This window comes from Rhinatrema bivittatum, chromosome 16 (genome assembly GCF_901001135.1).
Source record: "Rhinatrema bivittatum chromosome 16, aRhiBiv1.1, whole genome shotgun sequence".
Taxonomy (NCBI): Eukaryota; Metazoa; Chordata; class Amphibia; order Gymnophiona; family Rhinatrematidae; genus Rhinatrema; species Rhinatrema bivittatum.
Window position 1 is genome coordinate 21,966,669 of NC_042630.1, and position 20,559 is coordinate 21,987,227.

The 20,559-nt window shown below is 45.8% G+C and overlaps 1 protein-coding gene across 10 annotated transcripts in view; it reads right to left on the reverse strand.

The window, feature by feature from the left end:
- The window catches only part of LOC115077965 (phosphatidylinositol 4,5-bisphosphate 3-kinase catalytic subunit alpha isoform-like), a 96,668-nt gene that overhangs the window by 18,151 nt on the left and 57,958 nt on the right, over positions 1 to 20,559 (reverse strand). For 9 of the 10 annotated variants that reach the window (XR_003853011.1, XR_003853012.1, XM_029580441.1 and 6 more), the window contains 3 exons: positions 5,809 to 5,912; positions 5,012 to 5,183; positions 3,902 to 4,008 (listed from right to left, as the gene is read on the reverse strand). Coding sequence is in view for 8 of the 10 variants with exons in the window: in XM_029580441.1 (XP_029436301.1) it covers positions 3,902 to 4,008; positions 5,012 to 5,183; positions 5,809 to 5,912 (383 nt within the window). In the remaining 2 variants the exon portion in view is untranslated. The remainder of the gene's footprint in view (positions 1 to 3,901; positions 4,009 to 5,011; positions 5,184 to 5,808; positions 5,913 to 20,559) is intronic. The other variant, XM_029580439.1, reaches the window with a different exon arrangement.

Below are 20,559 nucleotides of genomic sequence, written 5' to 3' on the forward strand. Positions count from 1 at the left end.
GGGACAAGCAAAATCTAAGGCGTAGACGTGTTCTATAATGTTTAAAACCCAATGGTCCGACGTTATTTTGACCCACTCCTCGTAAAACAGGGACAGCCGCCCCCCAACGACTGGAACAGGGGAGTGGGCCGGCGCTATTTCATTGGGAGGACTTGACTCCCGTCGCCCCTGTGGAACCGCCATCTCGGGCAGGTCTACGGCCATGAAAGGAATGAGACCAGTTCTGCGACCTTCCGGACGACTGGCGAAAATGGCGCTGCCCCCGAAAACGCGACCAGGAAGGGCCGAAACCTCTGGAAGCTTTTGGCCTATCCTCCGGGAGTTTGTACACTTTATTGTCCCCCAAGGACAAAAAAGTAATTTCCCCCAAAACGGAAAAGCACCCAGCTGTGACTTGGAGGAAACATCAGCAGACCAATTACGGAACCATAAAAGCCTGCGGACTGACACTGCAGAAGCCATAGTACGTGAAGACGTGCGAAGGAGATCTTACAAGGCATCCGCTACATACGCTACTGCTGCCTCCAAATGATTAGCCTGCTCCGGACTCCTCTGGGGAGAGCTCTCTGGCACTCAGGAGTTGTTGTACCCACCGGAGACTCGCACACTGCATTAAACTACTGCAACGGCTGCTCGAACCCCCAGAGCCGACACTTCAAAGATACGCTTGAGAAGCACCTCCAGCTTACGATCCTGAGGGTCCTTAAGGGCAGCCACCCCAACCCACAGGAATAGTTGTACGCTTGGTGACTGCGGATACGGCCGCATCAACCTTGGGAACCTTAAGGAGGTCAAGAGAGTTATCCGGCAGCGGGTACAATTTTTCCATAACTCTGCCTATGCGAAGGCTAGCTTCCGGAGTATCCCACTCCCGAAACATTAGCTGGAGCAACATAGGATGAAAAGGAAAAGTCCTATCCGGGGGACCAGACAGCACTGGATCCACCGTGCCCTGATCCTGAGGCGTTGGCGTCTGACAAGTCGGTATGCCCAACTCTGCTAGGACATGTGGAATCATCAGCTCCAACTCATCTCTATGAAAAAACCTAAGGACCCGAGGATCATCCTCTTCCACCAGGGCCACACGCTCGGAATCCTCATCCATGTCCGCCTGAAGCGGATCCGCCAGCGGCACCGCCCCCTGGTTCCCGGAACTGGACCCTTCCCGGACAAACCTAATCCGGGAGACCTCAGGAGGATCCGGCCTAGGAACCTGCACGGGAGGAGAGGGCCTATCCCCAGGCTGCCCCGGAGGGGCTCAGAATCTCCCATGGGCATAAGGCTAGCTAAATAAGCCTTATGTAATAGTTAAATAAAATCAGCCAAAAAAGGATGCTGGCCCTTTAAATTTTCCCGAGGGGGTGGTACCCATAGGAGCATGGAAAGCAGGAAATAAATCATGGGGAGACCCGGGGCAGAAATCCTGCAGAAATAACTGAGGAGGGAGATCCCCTCCCCCTGCTGAGCTATCTGCATCAGCATCTAAAGCTCCTAAAATGGGCGCCGTTCCCACATTCCGTGGGAACGGGGCAGGCTGAGTACCACGAGGCAGCATCGGGGCGCCCGCACCACGGGACCGATGTGCCTGCCTCCCCCTGCCGCCAGCTGCCCCACTGACGGGCCCTTGCCCCCAGGAAGACACCGGGAGCAGAGGCTATCACTGGAGAGCCGTGCTGCCGGCTCCCCACAGGATTTGAAGGCCAAAGCGCGTGGCATTGCTGCGAAAATAAACCCTGGAGCCCGGGAGGCCGAATAAGAGCAGTGCAGCTGCAAAAAACAACGCGTTCCAATTCTATTTTTTTTTTTTAAATTCACGTTGGCCTCACCAGAGTACAACCTGTGGTTGTCTCTGGGCCAGGGGGGGAGGGACCCGCCCACCGGTAAATCCACCCCAATCACTCACCGGCTGCTGCTCCTGGTACACCTGAGTGAAGGGCAAAGCACACCGAGGAGAAATTACTCTGCTCCTCGAGAGGCCCAGCTCTTTTTTTTTTTTTTTTTTAAATTTTGTTTCAGCCAAACAAATTTAAAGGACTCCTGTCACTGCAACTCTTTTTTTTTTTTTCCTTGTTTAGAGTCAATTAGCCAGGACTGCAGGTTCTGCCACCTTCATCTGCTGGAGACAGAGAAATATTGAAGGGGCTGCAGGTGGCGCATCCTACTTACAGGGGTGTCCTTCAAGTTTTTCTCTGTCTCCATCTGCTGGAAGGGAGGCATAACCCAGCAGTCTGGGCTGATCCAGGTACGAACAGAGAAATAGAGGGTTGTTGGTAGCAAGAAAAGGGTAAGAATGGAAAAACAGACATTAGAGGGATGAGGGGTAATGTGGAAATGGAGGTGGAAGAGATGGGAGACAAAAGAATTGAAAGGGTAGGTATGAGCTGTAAGATGTGAGAAAACCTTCCCCAGCATTCCCTCTCAACTTCTATGTGCACCAAATGGCCTGAGGTGATAGTGTCTGATTATCTCTAAGTACAAAACAATTTCACAAAGTAGTGTTTAGAGCCGTAAGAATGCTGTGATGCATATGGAGAAGCATAAACAAAAAAATGTATACTATAGAGGAGAGACAGGGGGATATGATACAAACATTTAAATATTTTAAAGGTATTAATAAGGTACAAGAAGCAAACCTGTTTCAAGGGAAAGGATCACGGGGGTCATTACATGAAGCTACAAGGGGGTAGACTAGAACCAATGTCAGAAAACATATTTTCACAGAAAGGGTGGTGGATGCCTAGAATGCCCTCCCAGAAGAAGTGGTGGAGACAAAAAGGGGAAAGGAATCCTTAGCGGATCCCTAGTGGCAAGAGGATGGATAACCTGCACATAGCAGAAGTTGCCCTAAAGGGAAGGCACGGGAGTAGGCTGCACGGAAACATAGAAACAGAATAAAATGACAGCAGAAATCAGATCATACAGCCTATTTATTTATTTATGAACATTTGATATTACACCTTTTTTCCAAGGATCGACCCAATGGGGATTACAATTAAATTTACATTAAACAATAGTAATCAGGTCAACTCTACAATTATAACAATCATATTTGGAATAGGTTGTATTTGCAGTAGAGATAGTAGCAATAAGGCTAGCACCTGATGCAGACGAAGCAAGATTATTGCCATCAAAAGCCCAAGTTAAAATTCTGGATTGAAGTCCTGGTAGTCATGCTCTGCTGGGAAATTTAGGGGAAGGTCTTGTTGAATAGTCTTCCCATCCACACCAACTGCTCAGCTCTATAATCCCTACCACTCCCTCAGCTTGCCCCATGAATTCAAATACTCTTCTTATCTCCACCACCATCCATTGGGAGGATGCTCTAATGAATTCACCATCACTTCTTTAAAGAAATATTCCCTTAAATTACTTCTGAGTCTACCACCTTTCACCCTCATCCCATGACTCCTTGTTCCAGGGCTTCCTTTCCATTGAAAAAGTCCTGCCTCTTGTGCATTGATACCTTAGAGATATTTAAATGTCTCTATCATATCTCTCCTATTCCACTTTTCCTCTCTGGTTACATGTTTAGATCTTTAAATCTGTCCACATAATGGCAGTTACAACTCAAAGAGACAGGGCTACAGCTTGACAGGCTGTGTGAGGATCATGGGGGAAGGGAAACTGGATGTTGGGTTCTATGTGGGAATCTGTGTGCACATGTGCCTGGGGTTAATGGGTCACTGCTGAACAGACTGGATGGACTATTTTGGTCTTTTTCTACAGTCATTCACTAGGTTACAAGAGAAAAATAGAGCTTGAGTTTTTGGTGGTGGACTGGCTGCAGCAGTCCCCACTCACTTGCAAAAATTAACAGTACGTCACATCTGTACAAGATCCTGAAAAAATTAGAGGGCACATTGCTGGAGGTTTTCTAAGGTTTAGTATGCACTTTCCTTACCGGAGATTGCCCAGTTGGTGCACAGGGTTCAGAGGGCAGATGAAACCCTGCAGGGCCTCCATGTAAGCAGGACGTCTCATCTGCTCTACCAGAAACTTCATCTGCACCTGGAGAAGGAAAAGAAAGAGTGCTCAGGGTTGGAGGAAGGAGGAGGGGTGGAGGGAGGAAGCATGGAAGGGGTATAGGAAAAAAGATTTGGGGGGAGGAAGAGATAAGGAAGGAGATAGATTACTGTAGATTAGAAAATGGACATTAGAGATAGGTAAAGAGTGGATGGATAGAGTAGGAGATAGGTGAGAGATGAAGGATAGATAGGGAGAACTGAAGACAGAACTGAGAACAGAATGGGAAAAGTGCACAGAGCTGGGGAATAATGAAAGAGGATCATGACGGAGAGAGATGATGGAAAGAGAAGTGAGGGATAGATGTAGAATTGGGGGATGGTGAGCTGATTAGGTGAAAAGGGGAGTAATAGGTAAAAAAAAAAAAGACATAAGATTATTTGAAAATAGCAAATAATCCCTAACTGTCCACATTTGATAAAGCTAGCTGTTCCCCCCCCCCCCCCGTTTCACATTCTTATTTATTTATTTATTTATTTATTTATTTAACAACTTTTCTATACAGACATTAAAATACACATCATATCGGTTTACATTGTAACAAAAAGGTGGAAAGTACAAAGAACAGGGGAGGGGGAGGCGGACAACCGATAGCCAAGAAGTAAGAGGCTCAGTAACAAAGAGCCTGACAAACTAAAGTAAGAGGCTCAGTAACAATGAGCCTGACAAACTAAAATTAAGGAGTGAACGCAAAGAGGTGTTACATGGTATACAAATATGACATAATTACTTGTTTTACTCGATTACGTAGGGTTTACTACTAGGAACAATGAGAAAGGTGGGGGGGGGGGGGAAGAGACATCAAAAATTAATCCGGGAAATATACAATATGACATAATTACTTGTACATTCTTGGTACAATGTATACTTTGTCCTCCTTTGGCATGCTTCCTTCCCCTGTTATCCTCCTTTTACACAGACCTTGACCGCCAACCTCTTAACAGTCTTCCCTGAGTATATTTCTCACTCTCCTACAATCCCACAGCACCTTTTGGGTCTCATCCTTCTTCTCTTGCTTAAGAATGTCAGTCAGGTTTATGAGCTTCTCCATGGCCTCTACCTGCCGATTCAGGTGCTTCAGGTACATGCCACAGCCACGGCAGAAGGCCTCCAGCATCAGACCAAAGCGCTGGCTAACTGTCTTGCTGTGCATTTCTGACCTAGGGGAACACGAGAGAGAGAGAGGGAAAAAAACAGAATGAAGTTGACCCAACAGCAGTGAGAAGGCAAACTTGTGGCCTACCCTACCTAATCTCAGGTCTTCCAAACCCCGCAAGGGCTTTTGAACTTGCAGATGATAAACACAATGCTTCCATCTACCCTCCATAACTGCAATTTCTTTTTAAGGAGGGAGAAATGCGGAAATAAGTTTTCATAGGTACTCCCACATTTTTATAAAAATTCAAAAAATAAGTGATGATTGTGAGGACATACAATGGCTGCTGCCACCTTAGTCTCCCTCTTCCACCTCCTCTTTTTCTTCTCAGCACTTTTGAAAGTTTTGCTTATTCTCTGAGGAACAGAACAAAGAAAAGGAAGGGGAGATCAAAGGTCCATTGGTCATTTGCAATGGGGCAAATCCAAGAGTGGTTCAACCTGTTATTGATAACCTGGAGCAATCTAGTAAGACCACCACGAATATAATGCTGGGGCAGAATATATTCCAGGTTGCTATCACAAGGTATGTATCCTTGGCCATGTCTCATTATTGGTCACCTTCATGAGCAGATCCATTCTCCACCAATACACAAAAAGCTGTCAACCCTATCAACTCTTCATACTCACTTTAGGTGCCAGAAGAAGAAGTGTCCTATCCTCTGATTGGTCAGGGCCTTCTTGATCAGGAAGCGTGCCAAGGGGTTATCCAGATATTGCTCATATTTTAGGACCTGGGAAGAGGCACAGCACACTGGGGTCAGAATAGACAGGAAAGCGATACTGGCCACCCCCCTCCCCCCCAATCAAATAAACCATAGTAATAGGAAAGCAAGTCTACTTACCTGTAACTAGTGTGCTCTGTGAACAGCAGGATTAAGTCCCACAAATGGATGATGTCATCACAGATGATGACAGGTGTGGGAATATGTTGAAGGGATTTTTTTTTTTTTTTACTTTTGAGCCCCGTTTAATGCCTTATTAATTTAAAAAAAATTAAAAACAAATTTTCTTGGTTATTAAATTACTTTTTGTTCTTTGAATTTGATAAATTGATCACATTTCACCTTTTTTTGATTTAATTCTTAGTCGACAATGAATAGGTTTTGCTCCTTTTTAATTTGTTTCATATTCGCACAGCACCATACATGGAGAGTGTTAGCTCATTGGCTAGAAGCCTAGAAGGCTTTGTACATGGTAGGTATTGCACCAAGTAGCCCTCAATGATGCCCCCTTAGTCTATGTCAAAGCTAATGGCCTGCAGATTAAAGATACGATTAAACTCTTTGGGAAGGTAGGAAAGAATATGGGACTGTTAATCTTGCCGTCTAAGGCAAACACCAATTACAGGTTAACAACTTTGCATTTTCCATGGATAAACAGTCCCAAATGTGGGAACTTCCAAGCTAAGAGTTGTCTTGATATTCCCTTCCATTTTCTCTCTGCAAAACAACTCGCTATTTGGATGATTACAAGAGGGGTTTTAATCGCCTACAAATGAAACAGATTGAGAACCGACTGACCAAACCTACTGTCTTGAAAGGAATCAGCCTCTAAACAGAAGTGAGATGAAATACTGTGCACTCAGTTTCACATGACTGCCTTCTTGAAAAATGGTTAACCCAATGTATGTTATGGAAGTACCCATTTTCCTGTCCTGATGAGCATGTACAGGCCCTGCAACGAAAGGCCTGCTTTTTTTTTTGATAGTAGATGAATATACAATCACAGATCTACTTAGCTATTGTATGTTTGTTCATAGGCCCTGCTGGTCAATTGGCCAGAGAAAACAAAAGGCTGTGTGGATCTTATTCTTTTTGTACTATCAGTCTAGACTCCTGGGATGTACCAGAGCCGTACTTACTTGGGATGGGATCCAGAGAGGCCCGCTCTAAGCACACCTTCTCCAAAAACTCCTGTCCCTGATGCCCCAACATCCAACCGGTAATGCCTGGCAAAGATATGCAACGATTTCCAGGTAGCCGCTCTACAAATCTCCTCTGGACAAACCTGTTGACATTTTGCCCAGGACATAGCTTGAGAACGAGTAGAATGAGCCCGCAGCCCCACTAGCAAGGACCGACCGCTCAATAAATAAGCAGAATTTATGGCCTCCTTCAGCCAGCGAGCTATTGTAGTCTTAGAAGCCATGTTACCTTTTCCTGGCCCACTCCAGAGCACAAAATGATGATCCGAGACTCGAAAACTATTGGTAACCTCCAGGTAGTGGAGCAAGGCTCTACAAACGCCCAGTTTCCGTAAATCTTTAGAAAAAGGGTCCGATCTATCCAGATCGGAGAAGGATGGAAGCTCTACCGACTGATTTCAGTGGAATGAAGATACCACCTTGGGAAGAAAGGAGGGAACCGTTCGCAGGGAAACTCCCGAATCCGAAAACCTCAAGAAGGGCTCCCTACAGGACAATGCTTGAATCTCTGACAGCCTGCGCGCAGAAGCGATTGCCACCAGAAACACCACTTTCAACGTGAGATCCTTCAAGGTTGCTCTCCGTAAGGGTTCAAAAGGCGCCATACACAAGGCTTTAAGGACCAAATTCAGATTCCAGGATGGACACGGCTGCCGCACTAGGGGATGCAAATGCTTCGCTCCCCGCAGAAAACGAGAGACATCGGGATGCGCCGCCAAGCTTGTCCCTTGAATGTTACCATGTAAGGAACCGAGCGCCACCACCTGCACATGCAAGGAACTACACGACAAGCCTTCGCTAATCCAGCTTGAAGAAAACTCAAAATATCTGGTATACTCGCCCGGGTAGGCACAATATTCCTGGCGAGACACCACGCCTCAAAAACTTTACAGATGTGGACATAAGATAAGGAGGTAGACACTTTTCGTGACCACAACAACGTAGCCACCACCGCATCCGAGTATACTCTGGACTTCACTCGCCTCCTCTCAAAAGCCATGCTGCTAGACAAAAGCACTCTACGTGGTCGAAACAAACGGGCCCCTGGTGAAGCAAGTTCGGCAGGTCCAGAAACCGCAAGGGACCTTCCATGGTCAGATTGACGAGATCCGCAAACCATGGACGTCTCGGCCACTCGGGAGCTACCAGAATCACCTCTGCCGGGTGTAATTCTATTCAGCGAAGAGTCCAGCCTATGAGAGGCCAAGGAGGAAACACATAAAGCAGCACATCCGTTGGCCAGGGGAGTACCAGGGTGTCCACACCCTCTGCCTCCGTGTCTCTGCGCTGAGCAAAAAAGCGTGGAACCTTGGCATTCTTACGTTCAAACAATTTTATTAAATTTCAATAAAACCAACTTACAAACGTCTGGGTTCAGGTTGAATCTGCCACCGAACCCAGCAATAAACATCAGTAGTCATACACCTCAAGGAAAAAAAAAAAAAAAACCCTCCCCTCTCCTTACCCCCCCCCCCCCCCAATCACAGTATAGAGTCCAATCCAACTGAAGCACTGCTGTCCAACATAACCCATAGCTGTATGGTCGTAGGAATGAAAGGCAGGATAAAGAGTCGCTCAAACACTGGCATTCAGAACGCGGCTGCGAGCTCGATGTGAAAGCGTCTGCAGATACGATTCCCAAACATCCAAGAACTTCTGGAGTTGCCGAGGGGACTGCCTGGAAGAAAAGGATTCCATGTGCATCATATTATAGAGGAGGCTTCTCCACACCCAAAAGGACGGTGGGTCCACCTCTCTCCATTGGCGTAACACAACCTGTTTACCCACCACGCTAGCCTTTTGAAGAAATAAACGGGTGCCCAAATCTCGAATCCGTATGGGTGGAATAACACCAAACAGTAACCAAAGAGGGGCAACCGGAATGGAGAGCCGCAGGACCCCCGCTAGATACTTAGCAATAAGCTTCCAAAAGTGGAGGATGGCGGGGCAGGACCAAAATACATGAGTCAGGGTACCCACTGGACCCGAGCATCTGGGACAACACTCAGAGGTCACAAGCCGTTGCTGATAAGCCCTCTGTGGGGAAATGTAGGCCCTACTCAAAAATTTATATTGCAGCTCACGGTAGGTGCTATGATTCGAGATCTTGGACACCGCTCCAAAACAAGAACGCAAGGTCTGGGCAGTCAAAGTAAATTCTCCATCAGCGGTCCAACGAGCCGCAAGTACGTCGAAGAAATCCAGACAACTACCTTTAGTTAATATACGATAATACTGGGAAATAGAGGGCGCACGAGACTGGGTGAGGAGCATGGCAGCTTCCAGGGTCTGAAATGTTCTACATTGGAGAAAGGCGGGAGGCAGAGAGCGCATATAATGATCAATCTGCAAGTAAAAAAATACTTCCTTTGGACTAACAGCGTATCGCTCTCGGAACTCAGCCCACTTAAGCCTGTGGCCATCTTCATGAAAAAAATGACCCATATAAGTGACGCCCTTGGCTTTCCATGCATGAAAGACCTGAGACTGGGAGCCCGGGGTGAACTCAGGATTCCCCTGGACCGGCAGTAAAAAGGCACATATACGGGGCAAGCGTAGATGCTTGGTGAGGGCTATCCAGGCCCTCCGAATTGGAGATATGTTGACAGAGTGGGCATATATAGAAGACAGATGTCGGCTTTCAGCTTGCATAGTATAAGTTAAAGCGATCGGAGACATTATGGCCAAATCGGCATCCAGACAGGTATAAGTAGCAAGTCCCATAATCCAATCTCGAATAACCCGAAGATTACAAGCTAAATTATATAATTGGAGATCCGGGACTCCCAGGCCCCCCTCGCCCCACTTCCTCTGCAACCATGTAAGAGGTAAGCGCGCCTGCCCCCCTCTCCAGAGAAACCGGCGGAGAACTCGGTCTAGGGATTGCTTATCAGCCCGCCTGAAGGAAATAGGCAAATTCTGCATAAGATAAAGCCACTTAGGCAACACCACCATTTTATACAAATTCACCCGACCACTCAGGGAGAGAGGGAGGGATTCCCATCTGCGCAAGAGCTCCTGCGTTTGGCGAAGGAGCGGGGCCACATTGACCGAATAGACCCGAGCCGGGTTGTCTGGAATATGGATCCCCAAATAACGAAAATCTCCCAATGCCCACTGTAAAGGGAAGGTCCCCACCCAACTATCTCGTAAAGTGGGAGGATAAGGCAGCGCCACTGACTTCCCCCAATTAATCTGATAACCCGAGAATTCCCCAAAGGCACCCATTATCCCCAAAAGGAGAGGGAGTGAGGTCTGCGGCGAGGTAAGATAGACCAAAAGATCATCAGCGAACGCTGCACATTTGAATATCCGATCATTCAAGCGAATACCCCGTACGCCTGACGCATCCTGGATGGTCAAAAGCAAAGGTTCCAATTGTAAAATAAATAGCAAGGGGGAACCTTGGCATTCTTAAATGTCGCCATCAGATCCATGGAGGGTATGCCCCACTGGGCATGGATGATCTGAAAAGCTTCGTCCGCGAGCTCCCACTCTGGGATCCAGACAATAACGACTGAGGAAGTCCGCGTGAACGTTTTCTACCCCGGCAATGTGGGAGGCCGCAATGCTGAATAAGTTGCGCTCAACCCATGTGATCTGCAGACGTGCCTCCAATGGCACCGGTTGGCTCCCGGTTCCACCCTGACCATTGATATAAGCCACCGTGGTCGCATTGTTGGAGAGGACTCTGACCAACTTGCCGCGGAGAATCGGCGGGAACGCTTGCAGTATCAATCTCATTGCCCTGTTTTCCAAACGAATGATGGACCAGCAGGCCTCCTCTTGGGTACATTGCCTTTATACCGACTTCCGCTGACAAACCGCTCCCCAACTGTACAGGCTGGCATCCGTAGTGACTACCATCCAGTCCAGAATCACCAATGGAACACCACGCCACAAGTTGTCCGGAAGTAGCCACCAATCTAGGCTGGACCGAGCGGACCCTGTCAGAGGTAAATGAAGATGAAACTTCTCTGATACCGGGTTCCAGCGGGACAGTAACGCTGACTGCAAGGGCCGCATATGAGCGAAGGCCCATGGTACCAAGTCCAGGGTCGAGGTAATAGATCCCAAGACTTGCAAGTAATCCCAGACCGTCGGGGATGGCTTAGCCAACAAGACTCACACCTGACCTTGTAGCTTGAACATACGTTCCTCCGTTAGGGATACTGTTCCCTGACAGGTATCGAACAAAGCTCCCAAAAACTCCAAGGACTGGGAAGGTACTAGACGATTCTTGGACATGTTGACCACCCAGCCGAGAGTTCTCAGCAATTAAAAAACCCAGGCTATCGCTTCTTGGCAAAGTAATTCTGACTTCGCTCAAATTAGTCAATCGTCCAGGTACGGGTGTACCAAGTAACCTTCCTTTTGGAGTTGTGCTGCCACCACCACCATGATCTTGGTGAATGTCCTGGGAGCAGTAGCCAGAGCGAACGGCAACGCCTGAAATTGGTAATGATTTCCTAAAACGGAGAACCTCAGAAACTGCTGATGATCGGAGCGGATTCTGATGTGTAGATATGCCTCCGTGAGATACAGGGACATGAGAAATTCCCCCTGTCGGACCGATGCAATGACGGATCTTAACGTTTCCATTCGGAAGCGAGAGATCCGAAGGCATCTGTTGACCCGCTTGAGGTCGAAAATGGATCGAAAAGTGCTCTCTTTCTTGGGCACCATGAAATATATGGAGTACCGACCTCTTCGAAGCTCTGGTGATGGAACCGGCACAATGGTGCCTAGGTCTAGAAGACGCTGCAACTTCTCCTTGACCGCCTGGCACTTTACGGCATGACCGCAGGGAGATACCAGAAATTGCTGGTGAGGCTTGCATACAAAATCTAACGCGTAATCGTTCTTATCACTGATAGCACCCACTGATCCGAAGTGATTTTGGTCCATACCTCATAAAACAGAGACAATCTGCCCCCCTCTACGGGAATCGAGGAATGAACTGGCCGCCCATCATTGTGAAGGCTTTCTACCCGGCGTGCCCTGGTTGGAGCCAGGTCTACCGAAACGCCTTCCCCAAAAGGACTGGGCATATGTCTGTTGACATGACGAAAGGATGAAACTGACCCTTGAGAAGTCCTAGGTCTCTGACCTCCTCTAAAGCGAGACCTAGAAACAAAGGAACCCCTCGACTTCAGCCTGTCCTCTGGCAAATGATGGACCTTATTCTCGCCTAATGACTGAATAAGGTCCTCCAGCTCCTTACCAAAAAGCAGCTTGCCCTTTAGCGGCAAAGAGCCCAGTTGAGTTTGGATGACACATCAGCGGCCCAGTTGCGTAACCACAGAAGATGCCATGCAGACACTGCCGAAACCATGGTTCTGGCCGAGGTGTGGAGTAAATCATATAAAGCATCCGCACTGTATGCAATCACAGCCTCCAGTCGCCCCGCCTGGAGAGCTTCCACTTGAGAAAGCGACTCGTTAGCCAGGAGCTGCTGTACCCAATGGAGACCAGCCCTTAAAGAAAAATTGCTACATATCGCCGCCTGGATCTCCAGGGCGGATACTTCAAAGAACTTCTTGAGTTGAATCTCTAGTTTACGATCTTGAAGATCCTTAAGGGCTGTCCCTCAAGTGACTGGAATGGTGGTCTTCTTCGTGACCGTCGCCACTGCAGAATCCACCTTAGGAATGCATAAAAGCTCCAAAGCCTCCTCGGGCAGAGGATAGATCTTATCCATCACCTTCGCCACCTTAAGTCCCAAGTCCGGAGTGTCCCACTCCTTAAAAAGTAAGTCCGTGGCCAAAAAATGAAAGGGAAAAGACGAAGGAGGGCCCTGTAGGCCTAGCACTACCGGGTCCGCAGCACCTAGGCGAGACTCCTCCTGGGGAAGCTGAATGCCCAGCTCTTTTAAAATAGCCGGGAAGAGGGGACCCAGCTCATCTCTTCGAAAGAGATGTACTACCTTTGGGTCATCTCCGTCCACTACATGGGACCCTCGCAGATCTTCCTGCAGCTGATTGCCCTCCCCCTCAATTCCCCTCGGGGGTTGAGAAGGAAGCTCAGGGTCCACCTGGTTCTCCGACTCCGTGGAGGAATCCGGATCCGGCAACGGGGTCTGCAAGGTGGTGGACCGTTTCCCGGACGACGAGCCCGGGTCCTGGGCGGTCCGGACCCGCTTCTGAGGTCCGTGTGGTGAGTCCAGGAGAAGAGGCCTCTTCTTGCCAGCCTTTCTAGCCTTAAAGACTTTATGCATAAGAAGAATAAAATTGGAGGAAAAAGAGGACTCCGATGACGAATTATCCGTGTCCCCGGCCGGGGTGTCCCCCACACCCTGCCTTCCAACACCCGTGGGATTGTCCCCCTCAGGAACCCTCTGCTGAGGTGACATACTAGGCGGGAGATCCTCATCTCCGTGCTCTGCCGAGGCCACAGCCTTGCAGGGAGACAAAATGGCACCTGCCCCCAAGGCCGCTGAACCCAGCGGACCCAAAATGGCACCCGTTCCCACGCTGCCCGGGAACGGGCCAGGAATTGCAGGCGGCAGATGCCCGAAGGCACCAGTGACTGTCTGGACCCGAAGAACGATCCTTCTCGGGGTCGTGGAGGCTCCCTCTCCCCCTGAAACACAATTGGCACACAAATTGTAATGCGACAGGCCCAACATGCAGCCCGTCGTGGCATAGCTTACAGCTGAAAACCAACGCAACCCCCCCAAAACACGGCGAAACAGTGTAAAAATACCCCCACCATGGTCGGGAGGACAGGGAGAGTCGAGCCGCACCAAAAATCAACTTTTTTTTTTTTTAAACAAGTACCTGTCCGAGAGCCTCCGGGTCCTGAACCTACTCGGGGGAGTGAGCCGGGCACCCCGGTATCACCCCCAGAAGTTGCACAAGCTGGCAATTGGGTCCTCATCTCAGCACTTCAGCTGCCTCTGAAACCAGGGGGATGGTCCCCTCAGGACCTCACGTCCCCCTGGGAGGCGGGAGACTCTGACCTGCAGGAATTCACTGCGGTTCGTCTCCTGAGAAAAATTACCTATTCCTCTTTTTTTTTTTTCCAATAGCTAACTAACACTGAACTAAAAATCCATCTAGGCCCTAACACAGACTGTAGGTTTTGCACCCTCTCCACCTGCTGGAGACAGAATAATACTGCCAGGCTGTAGGTGGCACCCTGCTAGATAAGGCAGAGTTTGTTGGTAAACTTCTGTCTCCATCTGCTAGAGGGGGGCCAAAATCCAGGAGTCTGGTCTGATCCGGGTACGTACAGGGAACTGCATTTTTGCTCCTATTAACTAAAATAAATCAAGATGGCTACCATGTATGCCCTAGGAGGCCGTGTAGAAGAAGAAAATATCCACAGACACACATGGAGCTGCAGCAGGTGATATTCCCAGTGAAAAATCTCAAAGTCTTCTGACATCAGCCAGGAGAAAGGAACTGCCCAGCAGAAGTCCTCCAGGATGATGCAGCCTGCAGCATAAGAAAGGATGAACTATGCCACCAAGGAGCAGGAACTTCCCTCAGCCCAGGAGGCCAAAGATGTGGTAGTGCAGATTGTTCTTGTTGTCACCCCAATAGGAAGTTCCTGAGACTGGGGAGCCTCTAGTCCTGTTACTGCCTGTACTCAGAGAGCCAAGGATGAAGAGCCAGTCGAACCCAGAGGGTCAAGCTACTACAGAGTGGGAGCAAAGAAAAGGAAAGAGGAGCAAAGAAGCCGAACGTGGGACTCCTTCCTAAGGAGGGGTGACTGGTCTACCTTAGCCAGCAAAAATTTTGGATTAGTATACAAGACTTTCTTATTAAGGAAGAACCTAGTGACCAGTGCTTGGAGTTCACAAATCCTCCTTGAAGAAGTGATGACAATGAGGAAACCATCTTCATGTTCAAAATGACAAGAAGCGAGTGGCACCTTATAGACTAATTTTATTAAGGTATGAGCTTTTGAGAACACAGTCCACTTCATCCGATGCATCTGACAAAGTGGACTCTGTCCTTGAAAGCTCATGCCTTAATAAATTGGTTAATCTATAAGGTTCCACCCGCCTCTGATCATTTTTGCTACACCAGACTAACATGGTTATTCCTCTGAAGATCTGAATCTTCATGGTTATGCACTTTAGTGAGGATGTGCCTATTGGTTAGAATGGTGGATCAATTAGATGTGTTAGAACCACAGTGAGGTCCCACAATGTGATGGGTGGCTTAATGATGGCTTTGAAATGGGAGAACAAGGAAAAATTGTAAATTGGCTTCCTCACCTCCTGGTAAAGGTAGTTTGATAGTGTGCAAAGATGAACTCATCCTGAGTTTGTCTTTAGGCTTGAATTCGATAAGGAGTCAAGTATACAGGACACTGCATACTAGAAGGGAGGTAATCACTTGAAGGTAGATTTTAAATGTTTTGTGCGTGCAAAAACAGCCACATGTGCGCATAAGTGGACTGCGTTCGAGCCATGCGAATTTTAAATTTTAAATAGCCGGAAAGGGTGCGCGTACATTAATGTACAAATTTCACATCTCTCCGGCGTCGCGCGCCTTTGGCGCGCGACAAAGGGGCTTACCCCTTTGTGCGCCCCTTCGTGCAGCCCCTGAGATCATACTCTTTTTCATTATCTGCTTAATTCTCCTTTCATACCTTGATTAGAATTCAGCATATCATCTTTAAATCTATAAATTACATTGGCAACAAGATTCAAGTCAGCTGATTCGTGTAAGGGAGACGAGAATAGATCCCAAGCTTTATTCATCAACAGGAAAACAAATTGAAATTGTAATCCAAAATCTCCACAAACCCTGGAACCTCAACAGATAGTGTTCCCTGATCCTAAAGCCAGCTTCGGGTCAATAATAAGCCAGTTTACTGGCCCTTGAATCTTCATCTTCTTTGGAGCACTCGAGTAAGCCTCTAATATTCTCTCTATACCACACAAACAGATCAACATGCTTCTTGGTTTCCCTATCCCTATACATCACCATGTTTGCCATGGCGAATACTCCATACCAATCATCAAGAATCAACGTAAACATCAAACTAAGCCTCTCCCACAACACTACAACCGTCATCAAAGGCTAATTCCAATAATGATTTCACCAATCACACAATTCCTCGGCCTTTCTCTGTTATCTCTTACTCTATTCAATGCTCAATCACTTTCAAAAAAAACTCATATCTTAAACGACTACCTTACTGAAGTAAACCCAGATATCTGTGCAATCACAGAAACGTGGTTTAAACCTTCAGATTTAGCTCTGTTAAATCAACTACCAACTCAGCTTTATGATTTTTTCTCCATACCTAGAACCAAAAGAAAGGGAGGAGGTCTGCTTCTCGCAGCCAAGAAAGGTCTAAGAATATCTTTACAACATTCATATACCACATCAAAATTAGAGCTCTCTTTCTTTAAATCTGATCATTTACAAATTGGCCTAATCTACGCTCCACCAGGATCTTTAGATTCTGACCCTTCACCAGTCATTGAACTCTCTGCCAAATACTTCAACCCAGACAAACCTGCCATCTTACTGGGTGATTTCAACTTACATGTCGATGCTTCACCACAATCCCCAAATTGTGTTACCCTACTCTCGGCTCTCAACTACATGGGCTTCACACAAATTATAAAAGCCCCTACCCACAAAGCAGGTCACACTTTAGACCTTATTTTCATTAATCAGTGCATCTCAAACACAAATACAATCACATGTTCACCTGTCCCTTGGTCGGACCATCAAATCATCAACACGACCTTCAAGCTTTCACAACATCCTCCACTTTCGTTCCCAAAAAACACTATTCAATTCAGGAAACCTTGTTCTACAGACCTTCTCATCAATCAGTTCACTAATGAATTATTACATCTCGATCTCTCCAACGCATCTATAGCCACCACCTCATGGTGCAACATCACCAAAAAGATCGCAGACATTACCTGCCCTTCCATCACAAAAGTAGTACAACCTTCGCCAGACAACAGGAAACCCTGGTTCACCCCAGAACTGAAGCTGCTTAAACAAGAGCTAAGAAATAAAGAACACACTTGGAGGAGAAACCCATCCCCCACAACATTAGCTATTTATAAAACCTCCCTCAATGCTTATAGGATCACCATACTGAGAACAAAGAGAGATTTTTTCTCAAAAAAAATACATCATTTCATATTTGATTCAAAAGCACTTTTCTCCTACGTTTCAGCTCTCACTAAACCATCACCTCCTACCATTCCTGATGATCAAGCACTCAACAAAGCATCAGAACTAGCAGAATACTTTAAGGATAAAATTGACAAACTGACTATCTCTTTCTCATCATCTTTTTCATATCCCCCTTTCCCTCACATTACCTCACCTCAACTAAATACAACGCTGGAAACTTTCGAGACCACTTCAGCACTTGAGATAGAAAACATACTTAAAAAAATGAAACCGTCATCTCATCCCTTAGACACAATTCCTACTAACCTTCTCATCGCAATAAGAAACTCCATATCAAAACCAATTGCAGACATCATTAACTGCTCTCTCTCCCAGGGTCTAGTTCCTGACCAACTTAAATTAGCCATTCTCAAACCTCTACTTAAAAAACCTAACCTTCCAACCACAGATCCAGCTAACTTCCGCCCAATAGCTAATCTGCCATTGATCGCCAAAATTATGGAAAAGATAGTCAATAAACAACTATCTGAATATTTGGAAGAAAACAACATTCTTGTATCTTCCCAGTATGGCTTTCGGAAATCGTTAAGCACTGAATCTCTCCTTATCTCTCTTACCGATTCTATTCTATCTAATATGGACAAAAAACAACCACATCTTTTGATACTACTAGATCTCTCTGCAGCCTTTGACACTGTCAACCATTCATCTCTATTAAAATGTCTGGCAGATATAGGCATTAAAGGAACAGTCTTCAGCTGGTTCAAATCCTTCCTAGCAAATAGACAATTCAAAGTAAAGATTAACAACAAAGAATCACAACAGATCCCTTCCAACCGGGGGGGTCCCTCAGGGTTCCTCCCTTTCCCCTACCCTCTTCAACATTTACCTCTTACCTCTATGTCATCTACTTACTAAACTAAACCTAACTCACTATCTCTACGCAGATGACATCCAGATACTCATCCCAATCTCAGAATCCTTACAAAAAACCTTGGCTCACTGGAACAATTGTTTGCAACAGATCAATCATCTTCTCTCCAGCCTTTGCCTCATTCTTAACAACAACAAAACTGAGATCCTTATCATCAATCAAGACATCAACATCAAACTTCTAAACCCAGCTGACCTACTCAACTCATCCACTCCCATATTAAATCACTCACCACATGTTCGAGATCTAGGTATCATGCTAGACAATCAGCTCAATTTTAAAAAATTCATAAGCACAACCACCAAAGACTGTTTTTATAAGTTACAAGTCTTAAAAAAATTGAAGCCTCTTCTTTATTTCAACGATTTTCGGATGGTCCTACAAGCCATTATTCTATCAAAAGTCGACTATTGCAATTCGCTTCTCTTTGGCCTTCCATATTCATCCATCAAACCCCTCCAAATGCTACAGAACTCTGCAGCCAGAATCCTTACCAATACGAATAAAAGAGATCACATCACCCCCATTCTCAAGCTCCTCCACTGGCTGCCTATAAAGCAAAGGATCCTATATAAAGTACTCACCGTAATTCATAAATCCATTCACAATATCTCTCCTCTTCAATTATGTAACCAACTACGCCCTCACTCCTCCTCTAGACCCATCAGAGGAGCATATAAAGGCACACTCTATGTACCTTCAACAAAATCCTCGCATCATAAACGTGCCATATCTACAGCAGGCCCCATTCAATGGAATGCGCTCCCACCAGACATTCGGCTTGAGTTCTGCCACTCTTCATTCAAAAAAAAACTTAAAACCTGGCTCTTTAGCCTAGCTTTTCCAGGACCATGATCATCATTTTTTCCCCTCCAACCAGCAAGAACATATCTTCTTCACAAACCCCCATTTTCCATACCACTACCTACTTCGGTATCTAATCTCTTGCTGCAGGACACTTGAGACTTTCTCACTTATACGTTATAATTTTTATGCTCAATAAGACCTGTCAACTTAATTGTTTAAGTCTTTTTTTTTTTTTTTTCTCCTTTATCTTTTGGTCATCAATGTTACAACGTTATTGTTAAATTTTGAACTTATGTACACTGTTCCAAGTTTCATAACCTTGTTCTATGTAATGCCTTTTGGCAATTTTCATGTTCTGTTTCAATGTAAACCGATGTGATCTTTATTTCATATAGGAACACCGGTATATAAAAATCTAAAAATAAATAAATAAATAAGTGCTCAGAAAAAGTAGACAAAAAAGGGGCAGGGTATTCCAGAGGCAGAGCTAGCACTGACACAAGTAACCCCTAATTTTCCTCAGCCAGCATGTAGCTTTGCTACAGCTCCTCAGTAGGTATCTGGTGAGAGAAAAAGAGAGAGACAGAGACAGAGAGAGAGACTCTTTATAAGGATCAGCTTGACATTATATGGACCATTGTAAGGGGGCACACTTTGATTCGGAGTGACTTTTCGGGAGGTGTGGAAAGTAACTGCTAAGTCAGATTGATGTTTTGAGTACATCGTTAAAAATTACAGATTTTGCATATTGGAGTAATTTCCAGAGTCCTTAAGAGGGAATAGAATGGCGAGAGATCAAGAAATATTATTACAAGAGAACAGCCTGGAAGAAGTATATTGAAGATCTTGCATATTAGAGTGATTTCCAGAGACCTTAAAGTTGCTTAGATAATTTTGTTAACTCATATTGAATCACTGGGTTGAAGGGCTGAGGAATATTGGGATGAATGATACTGGGTCCGGTCAGAAACATTGGGTTGTAGGTTGTGGGATGAGTTTTAAATTATGTGGTGAGTGTGATGTCAAGTGTGAGTATGGGGGTTGTGTATATGTGATATGATTGCATATGAATGGTGGTTTTTAGTTGTTTTGATACAACATTTAGTGGGATTTCATTGATTGAGAGTTTGGATAATATAAAATATTTGTATGTGAATATATAATGCAAAACTGAAAAATATTGAATTATGTTCTTAGAGATGTGTTAGCTTAAGGAAATTTAGTAATAAAATGCTGTGTTAAAAGTTTTGTTTTTCAAAGCGAGTATTTGGTGAGTAACTTACCGCTAATTTATTGATGTTAGTCTGCTTGACTCTATAGACACGAGTTCTGCGTTTGACATGGTGGACTATAGTCTTTACAAGTATTAGGAATAAATGATGTGGTTTAGATCTTTCTTGGAAGATCATTCTTTTTCTGTTATGTGGGAAAAAGAGTCATCTTTGAAAACTGTTAATTTTGGGGTAACTCAGGGGTCTTTTTTATCTTCTTTACTTTTTACTTTATCTCCTCTTTCTGAATTAATTTAGAGTTTAGGTTTTAGTTGCTACATATATGCAGATGATATCCGGGTCCTAGTGGGTTTTAATTCT